At 37.6% G+C, this 17,284-nt stretch overlaps 1 protein-coding gene across 1 annotated transcript in view; it reads left to right on the forward strand.

Moving 5' to 3' along the window:
* MTNR1B (melatonin receptor 1B) overlaps positions 1 to 16,411 on the forward strand; it is a 34,662-nt gene extending 18,251 nt beyond the window's left edge. The window contains exon 3 of the mRNA XM_044071822.1: positions 14,871 to 16,411. Within this exon, the coding sequence (XP_043927757.1) occupies positions 14,871 to 15,739 (869 nt within the window). The 3' untranslated portion in view covers positions 15,740 to 16,411. The remainder of the gene's footprint in view (positions 1 to 14,870) is intronic.
* The last annotated feature ends 873 nt before the right edge of the window (positions 16,412 to 17,284 follow it).

Here is a 17,284-nt window from a genome sequence, read left to right on the forward strand (position 1 = left end):
CGCTGCCAATTAGTAGTACATTATTGGTTCCATGTGTCAAGAACAACAGGTCAGTGAATGCCCATCTGTTAAAGAAATGCTTATCCCAGAAGTCCTATTATGATAAGAACAACAAACTGCTCAATCCATTACGAGAAGGGGAGATAGTGAGGATGCAGACATCCAAAGGTTTTGATTGGATTGGTGTCATGAAAAGTATATGTGCAGAGCGAAGATCGCATATTGTGGAATCACAAGAAGTAGAATTTGGGTGGAATTGTGAATATTTGGTCCCGATGTCCACACCTGTATTGCAGTATAATACCTGTGAGAAAGACTATATTTCAGAATGTGTTAGTCAGCATTCTAGCTTTAGAGGATGTTCTAGTTCTAGTTCATCTGTGTTCCTGAGGAGAATCCTGAAACTCCTGAAGCAAGTTGTTCACCGATGACTGTCCCTGTTAGTAAACCCAGTTCTGATTGCTATATGACTAGATCAGATCGCATTTCCAGACCATGTTCCAGATAAATGACAACTTGGACATGAATGTTGTGTTTATTTCTTATTGCCTGTACAATTGCATGTTTCTTTTCAAATGTCATTATATTGTGTGCAATTCATTAAAGAGGAGAATGTAGATCAATATGTATGTATAAATTTAAGAAGCTTTCTAGGGGCTTGCACAAGTGTATAAATACTGTGCATGTGCAAGCCTGACTGCCATTATATAGTTAGATGTTGAGATGTAAGCATGCATGTCTGTGTAGTCTGTCAGTTAATTAGTTTGTTTATATTTTGTACTGTTGCTATCCATTCTGATGTGTTTCTATGTAATAAAGCATATAAACGAACTACCCCACCTGTTCGTCTTCAATTGTAAAACAAGACGAGGGACACAAGATATCCTACAAACCTTATTAATGAATGTGAAGAGAGAGAGAGGTACTAAAAGAGAGGGACTTATACTACTGACCATTGGCTTTGTTTACAGATGACCAGGTTTAGACAGGTAGTGATTTTAATGAAAGCTTGGTCTCATTCTGCTTATCTTAACAGCACACTGAAGCATACTAACAAAGAGCTTATGGGACCATTAGGAAGCTCAAAGTGGAGTATGAACTTAAAATAGCCACTAAAACCAAAAATAAGTGCAAATCTTTCTTTAACTATGTTAGAAGGTTAAGAACTAACATCCAGTAGTGTTCAGTGCTAGTCCACAATAATACTACATTCTCTGACCAAAAGGAAATAAATAGTATCCTCACCCCATCTGAGAAGCAAATCTGGAAATATGTCCCCGTTCAGCATCCATTTGTGAGGGTCTGCTTCTGTTATGCTCAAATGAACTACTCTGCCAATGAATTCCCTTGACAAGGAAAGTAAAATGTTTTGATGGTCAAGCCTTACTCCTGCACCAAGGAGGAGACCCTGCACAGGAGGAAAGAGTGGTTCACTCCTTACCCACTTGTTGTTTATGTACATCAATGCAGCGTTGCCCATGTGGCTATGCAGGATTCCTGACTTCTAGCTTTGTTTAAAAGCTTCTATGACTAAGAGTACAGCTATGATCTTGTTGATGTTACTGCTTTTTTCCTTTAGGCTTTGTTCCAAGTGTCATGAATTCTCAGCTCCTCTAAATGAGCCCCCCAAATCACATCTGAGGTGTCTGTAGTGATTGTGTGGGAGTGCCCAGCTCTAGCCTGAATGGGATTCCCTAGACTGAGCTTTATCTGCACTAGAAGAGCAAGCTTGTTTAGCCTTGAGAAGTCTAAGTTATGTCTCCAATGGTCAACTTTTCTTGGGACTAGAAAGACTCTTGAAGGAAACCCTGTGCACTCTTCCTGCTCCAAAACACTATCTCTCTGTAGCACCCCTCCGCAGTAGCATGGGATTGATTATCTTTGTTGTTTTTGTATTAGGAAGATACAATATATCACTGATTTTTTTAACTGTTTCTCAAAATGCATAAGACTGAGAATGATAAGTGATTTCCTTCAACTCATGATTTCCTTCAACTCACTTTACAAATAACCATATAACCACAGACATTTTTGTATGGATATTTTTAGGAGGTGATAGTGAAGGGAGGGATGTTGGTGGGATATGAAGCGAAGGAGGGTCAAAGAGTTGTTTTCTTTTGTACTGTTTTTTCTTGTATTTTGTCTGTTTACTCTTGACTTGTCTCCAGTGAAAAGACCAGCTTTTAGTGGGGTGACTTCTACTATATGTGACTAGGGGGGGGGGGTGAAATAAATGTTTCTGCTTTGCTTTCCTCTTTTTCTCCATCTTCTTATACATTTGTTCAGGCAGTTGTCCAGAAAACAGTTCCCTTTCTAGTGGTGTATTAAGAAAAAGTGCTTTCACATGATCTGACAAGGGCTGTGTCCTGAACTAGGCATGTCCCTTAATGACTGACCCCCATTGTTGCCACCCTGTATAATGCATCTACTGACTTATAGCCACATTTGATATAGAATTCACCAACCTGGGAAAAGAGGTTGAATAACAACATCAATTTTCCTGTCATGGCCTTGTCCTATATCTCTGAACAGCAAATAAGATGTACAAACCAAAACAAGAAGGCTGGTGAACACCGAAACACTGCACTGTTCAAGAATGAACCGCTGAAAATATGGCCAAAATAACCAAGAACACCAGTTTAGTTAACGTGAAGCACTTTTTGTCTCGCTATTAGCAAGACTTCTTCAGACTAAAAATCATTTATTCAAGGCCAGTTATTTAAATTTTACTGCCAGTTAACAATTTCCCCAACCACCAATCAGGACAGAAAGCATACCTAAAATTACAGTTCAAACAATTCTAACCACTGAAAATCTAACTGTATATATACATACAATATCTAGCAAATTCATATTTAAAACATTATAAAATCATCTAATTGTTACTACAAATGCAACTAGTTGATTAGAGACCCCCTGCTTGACTCCATGGACACCATGGCTGGATCTGCAATTGGGTTCTTACATAAATGCTTACATTAATACACAACCCTGCAAAAGAGTTGGGATTCATGGGAGCAGAGCATTTGGAATCCAGTTCCAAGTATGCACAGATGACTGCATCTTCCAAGGCTGGAATTATTGAAAGAATAGCTATGGGTTTTGTCTCTCTGGTAAACTTAGAAGCTTTTTATTCCATTTATGAGCATGAGTAATCCATAGCTTCCCACTTGAAGAAGTCTTTTATTCTACTAAGGGTATCCCCAAATGAGAAATCACCCGAGAGGGAGGCAGAGGATAAGGTGTCTTCAGTGTCTTACAGCAAGACAGAATGGAAGACATTTACTCCACACAAGGAAGTTCATCTACCTCAGAAATGGAGAATTCTGATTCTCCTTTGCATTTTTAATCTTGAATTGCCAGACACTGATAATTGCTGTTATGGTAGTTGGATGTTCTTAAGAAAAGTCATATGGCCTTGAGCCAATTCATTCAGTCTCAGGACGCAGTTTGGGAGGGTAGAGTGAGATGGACCAATTCAGCTCATACCAAGTAAAAATAATGGATGTCTGATGTTTGTATTTCTTGGCATTCATTTTTGGAGTAATGGCCCTCTTAGTAGTCTCCAGACATGAGGAGATAGTGAGGACTTTGATTTTTGAAATGTGAAAATCTTTATATACCAAAACACAAGATATTATAAGCTGTCCATCAGTTATCATAATAGGAGTAAGAGAAACAGAAGTTCACAGGGAGACAGCTGAATCAATCAATTGCTAAAGGTCTTCATCCCAGGAGGACAAACTTTCCTCTAAGAGTGTGGTGGCCTCTGAGGGGTATCAAGGGTCCATGTAAGCATAAGGGTTGGAGGCTGAAAAGGTAATGCACCAGACTTAATGCCTTCAAGCTTAGGGAGGCCTTGGATATGTCATTTACCTTCCAGTATCCCTGTCTCCCTGGTGCATCATTTTATGTTTTTTAAGTGGGGCACCCTGAAACAACTTGGCAAACAATATGGCAGTCCTGGACAAGGTACGTTACCTTTTCTGGTTTGTAGTCCTGGAGAGATGATTTTACTTGCCTGATGGCCTTTTTTTTAATTTAATACAACAAGAGCAGGTCAGTGTAATGCACTACCCATAAACCAAACATACACTAAATCTGAAAGTCCTTATAAGGGATTTGCTTTCCACAAGATATGTACTTACTCACCTTAGAAATTGCCATCTACTCTGACTCATAGAAAAACTCTTGATCTACGAAAAAGCAATAGGCAAAAGAAACGAAAATGAAAGTCTTTTTTCCCTTACAAGTGTGCCTAAATCTGCTCTTGGAACTGGGGTGAACAGACTGATGACACTCAGTATTTATCTCTACTGATAACTCTCACTTTCTTGTACTACATCAAGAAAGAGCTGAAAATGACATGAGTGAGCATCCCTTTTGTACCACAATGATGCTGATGTACAAGGGGAAAGGCATCCCTCACCCTGGAGGGGTATGGGTAAAAGCCGTGGGAGTTATACCTGACATTGGACCATCTGTTGCACACGCCCTTAAACTAAGCACTGCTGCAACAGTGAACACTACAATAAACATTGGCTATTAACCAGTATCTAAAAGGAATCAGTCAGTAGAAATAGATTGATGATCTTTGATTTAATGTTAATAAACACAGTGTTGTGATATCTGGCCAAAAAAAAAGGCAGGGGAGTAGACCACCCTGGATAACCATAACCTAGTAGTAGCTGACAAAATGAGAAATGTGGATATGAAGATATACTGAAGACATATAAAAGCTTACGTTTCAAGTCCATTACTCTAATTTTTAAATACAAAAAAAAATAAATTCATAAGCTAATTTTTAGATCCTCGAGGCATGAAATAACTCATCACTTTGTAAAATAATTAATAAGTCCACTCTTTGAATATAACCAAGCTACTATAATGTGCATTAATTTGGAAGGGGATTAATCAAGAGGTGCAGGCCTTGTTAGACTCTAGAAGCATTACTGGCCTCTTCAGGATATCATTAATATCCAAGCATAATATTAGTAACAATCAAAAAATGGTAGGTAGTATGCATTTGTGGTGATAAATCGGCATGTCTCCTAGACATATAGAAATTCAAAGAGTTCTAGTAAAAGTGTTACATCCTTGTACTCCTGACACATAACGTCATAGATTTCCCTCACTTTAAAGCACTGTGGAAAATGTTGAACTAGGCAGAATCCACACGCACAACTCAACCTTTGGGCAGTCCACTAATGTTACTAGAGACAGAAAAGCAGAAAGCAGCCTAAAGAAAAACCTCTTAAGATACATGCACAGACAGCAGAAAAGTTAAAACAGGAGGAGATTTTTGTTTAAAAATATATGACAACTTAGAAGAAGTGCTACTGATTTTGGGAGAGGACATTCTATCTTCCAACTCAAGGTTGATGAAGAAAGTAACCCTAATAAAAAAGAGATAAGACAACAGAATAATATGACCATTCAATACAAGAATAGGAGGGGTGGCTGTGCCACTCAAACAGAGGTGCCAAGTCAAAATCAAGTGAAATAAGATAGCAAAGAAGCAAGAAAGGGGGCTAGAATCTGGTTCTGATTTGACAGTAAAAAGGATCCAGTGTTTGAACAGAAACCTGTCCTAGTGATACAGCAACAGAAATATAAACTATATGTGATGCCAGTACAGGAAATGAAGATGAACCTCCGGAAGACTTGGAGGTAAGATTAAGAATATGTATGAGACAGAAGTCTGCAAAAAAAGCAAAAAGTGAACAGAAACAGAAAAGATAGTAACAAAAAAAAATTATTGCATTAATAACAAGGCCTTAAGTACACAATCACTTGTAAGGGACTTGGGCACCTGGTTGATAGCAAACTGACGTTTGACTGCCATATTGCTTCTGTTGTATGGAAAGCTTTCTACATTGCCCACCTTATTAGGAAGATTATCTCATCCAAGGACAAGGAGGTCATAACATCCCTGTATTCTTCCCTTACAAGACCCATTATTGAGTACAATATCCCTTTTGACATGTACCTCATAAAGCACATGCAGCAGCTGGAGAGACCACAGAGCTTCCTCACCAGGATAATCCAGGGCCTCAAACATCTACCCTTCACAGATAGGCTAAAAGCCCTGTCCCTCTACTCAGTCTCATACAGATTCCTCAGAGGTGACCTCTGCCTGACATACAAAGCAATGTCAGACCCCACCTTGATGGGACTGCTGCATATCCGCAAGTCAAGCTCCACTCAAGTAACCTGCATGCATGACCTCAACCTTGTCTGTGACATGAATAGGAGTTGTTGGTGGGACAGATTTGTGTCCCAGAGACTCCCCCTTCAGTGGAATAGGCTCTCTCTCCCCATGTCAAACAGAGTACCTCATTAACCCTTTTTAAGTGCAACCTGAATAACTGGATGGGGAAACAGAAAATACACCCCTGGAATTTTGCCTGTGTCCCTGCTAGACAGATGCATCGGGTTCTGACTTATCAGAACATGGGCTAAATTCTTGGCTGGGCTTGTAAGCACCTCAGTAACAATAGCCTACTAGCTTCCTGTCATCCTACAATCCTAAAACAAGTAGGACACTTAAGAGGCAAGCATCAGAGCAAAAACAAATACTGAAGATGACTAGAGGTAAATAAATGCAGAATTCTTATCCCATTTCTTAGTGTCAAACAGAAAACTCAAGTACAGGCAGACTCTTGGCAACAAACATCTGTAAGAGAGGAAGGGACAGAACTGAAGATAGCTTTTATTCTAAGATATCATAGGAGATCAACCTACAGAAGGAAAAGAAAGTCTGAATGTGGGGTTCATTAACATTACTAGACAGGGAAAGCAGCCTAAAGAAAATAAATAATAATGCTTAAGAGGCATGTACAAACAGCAGATAAGTCAAACTAGAAGGAGATTCTTGTTTTATGCACGATGAGGTAGAAGAACCACTGTGTTTGATTGGGAGAGGATACTGTTTCTTCCAACTCAAAGATGATGAAGAAAGTAACCCCAGAGTTAGTAGACTCACAGATAAGCCACATAAACATTGCAAAAAGGGAAGAGGATACTTTAAGGGGGCAAGTGAGAATATAACTCTGAATGTAGAAGAGTAGGGTGAACAGGACATTCTCAATACTTTTTACATTTATTTTTATTTGAACTATGACCTCTACTATAGAGTAAGTAAGGACAGGAAGGACATTCTGCATTGATTGCTAATGTTAAAACCTTATAGGATGCTGGTAATGAAACTAACCCACCCATAGTCCAGTGATAGCAGGTAACCTGGGGATTTAAAAAATAAGGCAAAATTACTAGCCAAATTGGTCAGGCATAAGGAAATAGATAGAAACTTGCATAGTTCTTGTCCAGAATACCAGAAAACTGCACAACACTGTGGATTTCCCAAAGCCTGTTATAGTGTTACCATTTGAATTGATTGTTTTGGGCACTGCGGAGTCACTAGTAAAGTTGACCAATGGGTATCAGGTATACCAATAATGGACTATGCTACAAAATTCCCAAAAGCAGTGTCATCGCAGAAAGTAAATGCTACATATATTGTCACAGAATTGACATTATTTTCCAGCCTGGATATCTCTAAGGAGATATCTACTGACTAAGGCACTTCCTTTTTTAGTCAAGGACATTGCATCAGGTTCAATAAAACACTAAAATCCATGTTAAGAAATTATATTAACACAGTGGCAAGAACTCGGACCATTCATTTCCCTACTTCTCATTTGCTGTAAGAGAAATGCTCAAAGCTTCAAATTGATTTACTCAATTTGAATTCCCAGAGGATTACTTGACATTTTTAAATAAACTTGGGAGGAAGAGAAAACATCATTTAAATGTGTGCTAGAACAGTATGTTAGTTTGCAATGCAGAGTAAAGTCAGTTATGCACACAGTAAATGGACACATGCAGAATGTCCAGGAAATATAGCAACAAAGAAGAATTGCACAGCTTAGAGAATTCAACCCAGGATATCGGGTATTAATATTAGTGCCTTCCATTAAGGACACATATTTAGCCAAGTGCCAAGAGTCATTCAAAGTGATTGGAAGAGTAAATGTAAAACGCTGTAAGGTTAGATGTTCAGGAAAGAGAAAGACAGTGCAAAATTATAACAATATATTAAAACCATGGAAAGAAGTGGAAAGTTCTATGGTTAGCTTGAAAGCTGAAGTCCATACAGGAGAGACCAGATAATTTCTACTTAAAGTATAATTAAAAGAAAACCTAGCAAAAGTACTTAAGAAAGAAAAAAAGATAATTTCTGCTGAGAAATAAAGGAATGTTCTCAGAAATGCCTGAGAAAAGTTATAGAACATAACACAGAGACAACATCTTGAGTGACAGTTTTGACTGAGACCTCACAGAAATAGTAAGTGAAGATGCTCCATCTAGGACTGATAGAAGAGTCACAAAGTGAATGTAGCAGCCCAGTAGCACTAGCACCTAAGCCTGATGGAAGGATCATAATCTGTAATGACATTTGAAAACTGAATAGCATTTCAAAGTTTGATAGCTATCCCATGCCCACAAATGATAAGCTGATTGATTACCCGTTAACTACGTGACAACACTAGACTTGAAGAAGAAAAGAATACCGAGACACCACTTACCCCTCCTGCCAAAGAAAAAGCTGCCTTTGTAACCCCCGATGGTCTACTTCAAAATATAATGCTATCATCTGGCCTAGGGGATACTATAGAAAATGTGTACCTAATTGTAAAGCTATTGTTCATCCTTTGACACATCTCATAAAGTTAATGTTTCTGTAAATTTGCAATGGACTCTTGAAGCAGACACAGCATTTCATAAGCTAAAATGGATTTTATGTTCTGAGTCAGTTTTATTGACCCTTGATTTTAATAAGGAATTTATATTATGTACAGGCACATCAGAGGTAGGCTTGACAACAGTTCTGTCTCAAGATATTCAAAGTGAGTAGTGTCCTGTGTTCTATATTAGCTGGAAGTTAAGCAATGTTGAGAAAATATTTTCAGCCATATAGAAAGAGTGTTAACAATAAAAAGGATCTTCTATTCTATAAGGTAACACTTTTTATGAAGGTATTTCATGCTGGTAGCTGATCATGTCCTTTTGAAATGGGTGAGTAAGCAGATAAATACAGAGTTGGGAAGCTAGGCAAAGTTCCTCCAACCCTTCCAGCATAGATTGTCCTTAAGACATGAACTAGCTAACAGACATGTTGATGGCTTGTCAAGGTAGAAAGTGACAGGTGTATAGAAAATTCTCTCAGCACTTAAGCCAGAAAATTGAATATATGTTACTTAGCTGATTGCCAATGACTGCTTGTATAAAAGGTTGTAGCTAAACAGCAGGAATTCAGGAAGTCAGTTACTCAGTTGGAGGTACTGCATGGTGTAAGCATGGGGCTTGACAAAGATCAATGAGTCTAAGTTGCAAGAAAGGCATGGTCAAGGCCTGCAATCACCGACTACTGCGTACAGCCTGCTTGTAAAACTTCCAAAGGCATGGTCAAGGCCTGCAATCACCGACTGCTGCATACAGCCTGCTTGTAAAACTTCCAAAGGCATGGTCAAGGCCTGCAATCACCAAAGGCATGGTCAAGGCCTGCAATCACCGACTACTGCGTACAGCCTGCTTGTAAAACTTCCAAAGGCATGGTCAAGGCCTGCAATCACCGACTACTGCGTACAGCCTGCTTGTAAAACTTCCAAAGGCATGGTCAAGGCCTGCAATCACCGACTACTGCATACAGCCTGCTTGTAAAACTTCCTGTGAAAGCCCGAGATTGTAGAGCATGAAGTTGGTGGAGACACTTCCAGAAACTGAAAACCTGCTTGCAAGATACTATGAACAATATCATACATTTTATAAATAGTTTTCTAAAGCCAGAGTGGACTACTTTTGTGTCTTTCTAAATTAATAGACTTGTGACTCCAGTCTTTTCAGACATGCAAAATCAATGTATGGAAAATTGGAAAAATTCATTCTTTAGGTTTTCTCTTTGTGTAGTTAGTATGGTGTCAGGGCTACCACAGTAATTACATCCATGGCAATATTTGATAATTACAAATGTCATTGTATCACTGCACAGTGATGCAAAGGTTTCTTTCTTATAGTGTATTTAAAATTTTCCTTAAAAATAACATTTTCCTGTCTCAGTTCAGCAACCTTATTTATATAGCAAGCTCTAATTTCATCTTTTTCTGCATTTCTTCTCCCATTCCCTTTTGTGCTGAACACTGTGAGTTATATACTTAATATCCTACTATTCCTTCAAAACAGACTTCTCAAATGGTACAAGACAGGGCTGTCTACTTTTTCTGGGGCTTTTTTATAAGTTATGGAGAAGTTAACCTACCAGATGAGAACAATTCTCAAGTCCTAATATAATTTGAATGTTAGCTGATGCTTTTCACATGTTTGCAGATGCCTGTGTGTTAGTGAGCACCAATTTATCAGAGGCACAGGGGAAGGTTTTGGATGTGTTTCATGCCTTTGGAATGGTATCCGGGCTCACTTGTAACCACCCAGAATCTGTCATAGTTAAGTGTGGGAGTTAGAATATGATTTGGATAGTTGATCTATCCCAGTAGTCCAAGAAGCAATATATTTAGGACTGAAACTTAAAGCCTGTTTTACTGACATGGCTGAGACCAATCTTATTGGGTTAGTGGCCAAAATACAGAATTTCCTACCTAAGTTGGGCCACTTCCATTCCATTTCTGGTAAGATAAGAACCATTCAATTCATGATCATACCTTACATCTTACACGTTTTGAAACATTCCATTTTGCCTAACACATCCAGCCCTGATGACTACACAGATTAACACCAATAATACTGTCATAAGAGTAAAGGGTAGTCAAATTTCTGAGTATATGGCTACAGGGGCTGGGGCTATTCCATTTAAAAAGTTTTCTACTAGCATTCTGTCTGAATTATCTTATACAATGATCTGTAGAAGAGTTCAGAAAGAGAGCTAATAAGGAAAATCCTACAGGCTATGAGACAAGGAGCAAATTCTTGATGAGTGTTTGAAAATAGGATTCATGGTGTGGGGTAATGTTCTGTCAGATATAATCCAGATCCACCAGTAGATATGTAAGACAATTAGTGAGAAATCTAAAACTATATGGAGGACAATGGGATTCTTAAATGGTCACAGGTAACTACCTCAACAACTAATGCACAAATGGAAGAATGTGAAAGTAGGGATAATGGGATTGATTTGTAAATATTTGTGGGAGATTATAGCTGTTTGGCTTTAAGTGTCAGGTGATACCAAGATGGAAGCTCCAGGAGAGAGTTATACTCCCAGAAGATGAATGAGATTGGAGATGGAGTGCCTTGGGAAAGCTCAACAAGAAGTTGCTGAAGTATCATGACCAACAGTTTATAATCTTCTTTGTGTGGTATCTTACTCCAGACAGGCAAGTTAGAATGAGATTGTCTCAGTCTACTGAAGAGTATAGACAATCATCATATGTTCTGGGAGTGCCCTGAAATTAAATTTTATTGAGAGTTTCTCACTAAAAAACTTAATGCCATCTTTGGAATGACCATCATATTAGAATGGGAATTTTGGATTTTCAATGTTCTATCCAAGTGAAAGCCAGTTGTTCTGTCAATTTTTGAGGCATACTCGGTACTCTAATGTAATCAAACGTTTGTGTGCAAAACAATGGAAAAATACAAAATTTTGTAAAGTGGAATATTTGGAAAATTTACTGAGGTAACACATAGATAATATAATGTAGTCTTTCAAAGATGCAAGTCTAGTTTATAGTGTCCCTCAATAATGGAAGTATTTATTGGACAGCTGTGGTAGTAAACCTGGATCTAACCTCTTTGTTCATGCACTTCTGAGTTATTGGTTATTCCTACCCCGGATTTCATAAATGCTCATTGTTCATAGGTTAAACCTACGATCTCCCATCCACAGGTCTAGATTTCTCCCATCCACAGAGTCAGCCTAGTGGTTTTGGTGGATTTGGATTTTGAGGTGGAGAGCATGTCCATAATTCCGGGTTGACATGGCCTTTGTGTGTCAGGCACATGTCACCTCTGAGCAGACGGTATGCTTGAATGAATAGGAGTTTCTTCTCAGCATCAGCATATTTGAGATTTTTTTTTTCCTTTCTTTTTTTCCTTTTGAGGAACTGGGGGTCTCCTCAGCTGCAGATGAGATCGGAGGTGAGATACATGGGGGGGGGGCATTGTACATCATCATGATACTGATAAGTGAAACAATGGGGATACAATGAATCATGTGAGATCTTCATGTGAAGGTGGGCAATGTGTAGAAGGGCAATTTCTTTCTTCTCTTAATGTGAGCAAAATGAAGAAAGGCAAAAGACTGTCAACCTGGGTGTTTGCAGTCATCTGCAAACTTTGTCAGCCAAAGTCCTCCCATGTTGGCCTGTACTTTCTGAAGTAGATGCGTTGTGTGAGTTACTGAGATGATATTTTATACATACTTCTTTGCATTTAGTTTATAGTTTATTATACTTTACAATGGTTGAAAGTTTATGATTGATTCCAATTGCCATATTTTCTCTCACTGCTATACCTTCTGTATATGTTTGTGTTTTTCTTTTCAAAATTAAACAAAATTCAGGTAAAAAACAGACATCACAAAAATCACACAACTTCTTTTAAATCACACTCAGAAAAGAAACACTTTTTTATTTTAGTTGACCTTATCAATAACCTCCTAGGATGCAACAACCTCGACCTGCATAGCTTGATCTCCCATGGATTATACCAACCAAAGAACCAACTAGACCTAATGCTGTAGCAACTACCTCCACTCTGAACACTCTAAACACAGTGATTAAAAATCAACTATCCAACAAATATAACTGACCACTGTACCATATCCTTCTCATATTCATTTAAAAACTAGCCCACCCCCTCCCCTTTCCAAATAAACACCACAGCCAATTCATAAAGTCTAGAAATGGTCATAAACAATATAAGCTGGCCTTTGTTCTAAACCATCACTAATGCAAGCAAGGGGTCTTCCTTTCCAGCAACATCCCTCTAAATTCTGAATGAGTTGTGGTTTATGACCATTCTCTAGTGTAACAACAGAGTCATTATAGAATTCTATGTACTCAAGTAGAAATATGAAACCAGTTCAGATGTCCTGTAGTCTTCAGTTATCCAAAATGCTGCTAACTGGTTTTCTGCTTTTCCTCTGTGTCTGTATATAGCTAACTCTTTTTCTCTTGCAGTTTTCTTTTCACTATGATATCAAAGGGAATATCGAAATAATGTGAGAGCTAAAATTCTTAAACACTTCTCTCTTTTTGCTCAGGTATATCCAAGGTTTACAATTCACCAACATTACTTTACTGTTTTAATTTCTGAGAATGTCTCCCATGATATATACCTATCAGATTTTCTTCCCTGATTTTTGTGGACCCATTTAAGTCCTCCTTTCCATTTCCAGTTGTATTTTAGTTCTGGTTATACTTTATGTATATCCCCTACCTCCATCCCACCCATCTTCATATTCTTCATTGCGTTTTATACTGTCACTTTTCAGTTTCTCCCTTTTCCTATCCCTCTGTCTCCCTATTCTCCCAGTTGGCAATGTCCCTTTCATCTTTGTTTTTTCCTCCACTTCTGTTTTCATCATTTGAGTCAGTAACACACAAGTCTAGCCACATCTGCACTGATATTAATTGCAGATCTGTCCTTTGCTTCTGTGTCACACTAAAATAAAGGATAAATACTCAGAATGTTAAACAGAATTCATCTAACAAAGTTATCTTCTTTTTTAACTTTGTTATTTAACTGCTTATCTCTGCCACAAAGATAGAAATGTAAATCTGCAGACCTGCAGAATGGTACAAACAATAACTCTTCAATGAAAGCACCTCTATGGAGAAAAAAAAAGGAATTTAGTTCATAGATGGCAGATTCCACTACATGTCCTATGTAAGAATGTGTATCTTCACTACCCCACAACTAAACATTGTTAACACTGAGGACACTGTAACTCAGGAGAAAAGTTATAGACTTTCAGCAAGGTTACTCTAAGGAAAAAGCATTAAAGATTATTTTCATTAAACAATAATATATATCCCAGCAGACATTGATGCTAGTTTCACCACGGCAAAAACAAATCACACTATTTGCAATATATACTACTGCTAATAATATCAAACTATGCAGGTGATGTCATCTTACAGGGTGTAACTCTAATGTCAGTTACAGTCTACAAAAGAGATTGTTCATGTCATCTGCATGGTTTTCTGCTTTCACTAGTACAAGGCTTCATTGCTAGTTTCACACTGAACTTGTGGATTTGTTTTGAATGCATGTTTCACATGAAACATGCAATATATTTTGTTAGTAGGACAGTTTTCTTGAATATCATCAACTTGCATCAGATGTAAGTACATCTGCAACATGGTTTCTATGCTTCTAAAAGTCATATGAACAGCACTATCTTGCAAGCTGTCTTTTAAAATCTCCAGTAATTTCATCTGCTTTGATGTATTACAGTCTCATACATGTTTAGTTTTTTTTTAATTCTCTATCAAGTATTTATGCATTTTTGTGAACTTCCTTCACTAACATATTCCTCTATAAAATGACACTCAAGAAATTCATTAGCTTAACTGTCTAGAAGGTCTATATTAGTATTTAAAATAGTAAACTAACTAGGTACTACTCCTCAATTAATAATAATGGTTATTTAAAATAAAACTGGCTGGCCAGGCATCTGGTTTAGAATTGATTGGTGTTAATTTGCTTTCATTGTTTTTCATCCTCTCTTATTATATATAATAGAAAAAAGTCTGACAATTGTGATGATTACAATGTAAATATATAAAATGTTTTCTAACATTGTTATTCTGTACTTGAAAAATAAATGTAATTTTATTTCTTCTTTACAGGTAACGTTTTTGTTGTAAGCCTTGCCTTTGCTGATCTTTTGGTAGCCTTTTACCCATATCCTCTGGTACTGTTTGCTATGTTCCACAATGGATGGTCGCTTGGAGAAATGCATTGTAAAATCAGCGGCTTTATGATGGGATTGAGTGTAATCGGCTCTATATTTAACATCACAGGGATTGCCGTTAATAGATACTGCTACATCTGCCACAGCCTTGCTTATGATAAACTGTATAGCAGGTGCAACACATCACTTTATTTATGCCTCATCTGGACCTTAACAGTTGTGGCAATCATACCAAATTTTTTTGTTGGTTCACTACAATATGATTCACGAATTTATTCATGCACTTTTGTCCAAACGGTCAGCTCAGCCTATACTGTTGCAGTGGTAGTGATTCATTTTATTGTTCCCATCACTGTTGTTACATTTTGTTACCTTCGTATATGGATATTGGTGATTCAGGTGAGGAGAAGGGTTAAAAGTGAAGTGAACCCAAGGATGAAACCGAGTGACCTGAGAAACTTTCTCACAATGTTTGTTGTGTTTGTGCTTTTTGCTGTCTGCTGGGCGCCATTGAACATTATTGGACTAGCTGTTGCCATTAACCCAGAAGATGTAGCACCAAAGGTGCCCGAGTGGTTATTTATCATAAGTTACTTTATGGCCTACTTCAACAGCTGCCTTAATGCAATAATATATGGACTATTGAATCAGAATTTTAGACAAGAATATAAACGGATAATTCTGTCATTGTGGACACCGTGGCTGATTTTCCAGGAAACATCAAAAGGAGGAACAGAGGGCATGAAGACCAAACCATCTCCTGCATTAAACAACAATGACCAAATGAAAACAGATACTTTATAACATGACTGCTTTTAGTATATCAGTAAAAAAATGCCCAGCAGCTAATTTCAGTTATATTTTATAAAAGCACTGGTATATTTTAAAATGTACAGATATGCCATTGACTGATCAACAAATTTTTCTTTCCTCCTACTTACTAGTGACAAGCTTGTAATGAGGTTTTTATGCTTTTAACACCATCTGCACTTTCTTGACACATAAGCAACTGATCAGATAATCATATAGTAGTAAATTTATATAGTCACATAAAACATGACTGGAAGATGTCTGCAACTTTTCATGAGGAATAAACAATAGTAATGTTTTCTCTGAGGTTCTTTGCACTGCAGCTTTATGAAATTAAGTGGAACCTCTATATATAACTGTGATGACAGGGTTGTTGTACCATATCATCTCAGTGCAACAACATACTTTTTCTAATTGCTGTTTGCTCTAGCTGTTAAGAATGTCAGCAAATTGCTTTCAGGTGAACCTGAAATAAAGCAGTCAGAGCTAATTTAACAGTTTTAATGTTAATTCAGGGTATTATGATTATTTCTAGGTAAATTCGGATAATACAGAATGAAAAGATGGACAGCAATAATAAGGATACTGTACAGGACAGTGTAACCATTTTACACTGGAAATTATTTCATTTATTGAGAACATCTATCATGGTATATGTCAAGACTAATGAAGACACAATTTTTATCAATTCTTTTTGCTCTTAAATAAAGTAATGTCTGACATAAATCTTCAATTAAGAAAAATGAAATATTTCTCTGACTTTTTTTGTTGTAGCTGTCATTTGTAGGTCATATTTCATATAAACAAAGTGTCTTGCTCATGAGTTTGGAAGGGGTACGTATCACTTCACCTAAAACTTATTTCACCTAAACTCATTTCACCAAGACCAAATCACCTAAAGTTCATTTCACCTAAAACTCATTTCAATGACAAGTAGTACTCTAAAGCAGTTCAATGGTATATGTACTTTTCCTCACTGTTGTGTGATCCTGGTGTTAGTATATATATTAAGGGTGTGTGTGGGGGGTGCAGCCCCCCACATTGGGGGGTGTGGGGGATGTAGCAGCCCACCTAGTTGGCTTTTACCAAATAATGTAAAACAAAACCAGACACCATAAAACCAAAGTAAGTAGGGGGCTATGCCCCACACTCCCCCAATGAGGGGGGCTGTGCCCCCCACCCCCCAACTATATATACAGGATCACACTACATTGGGGAACAGGACATACACCTTTGACTTGTCTTATTGTACTACTTGTCAGTGAAATGTGTTTTAGGTAAAAATGAGTTTTAGGTGAAATGAACTTTAGGTGATTTGGTTTCAGTGAAATAAGTTTAGGTGAAGTGATATGTACCCGTCTGGAAGACCCCTGCTGGTCTGAAGCTCCTATATTGTGTTTGAATTTTAAAAGAAAGTTTTAATATTGATTCATATAAATGAATTAGACAAGGAATTACTTATTATATCCTTATTATGTGTCAGCTGTTTCCCTCTCAAATCAAACTCTGCAGACAGCTATATACAGACACACACACACA

This window comes from Protopterus annectens, chromosome 5.part0 (assembly GCF_019279795.1).
Source record: "Protopterus annectens isolate FY-2018-M chromosome 5.part0, PAN1.0, whole genome shotgun sequence".
Lineage (NCBI taxonomy): Eukaryota > Metazoa > Chordata > Ceratodontiformes > Protopteridae > Protopterus > Protopterus annectens.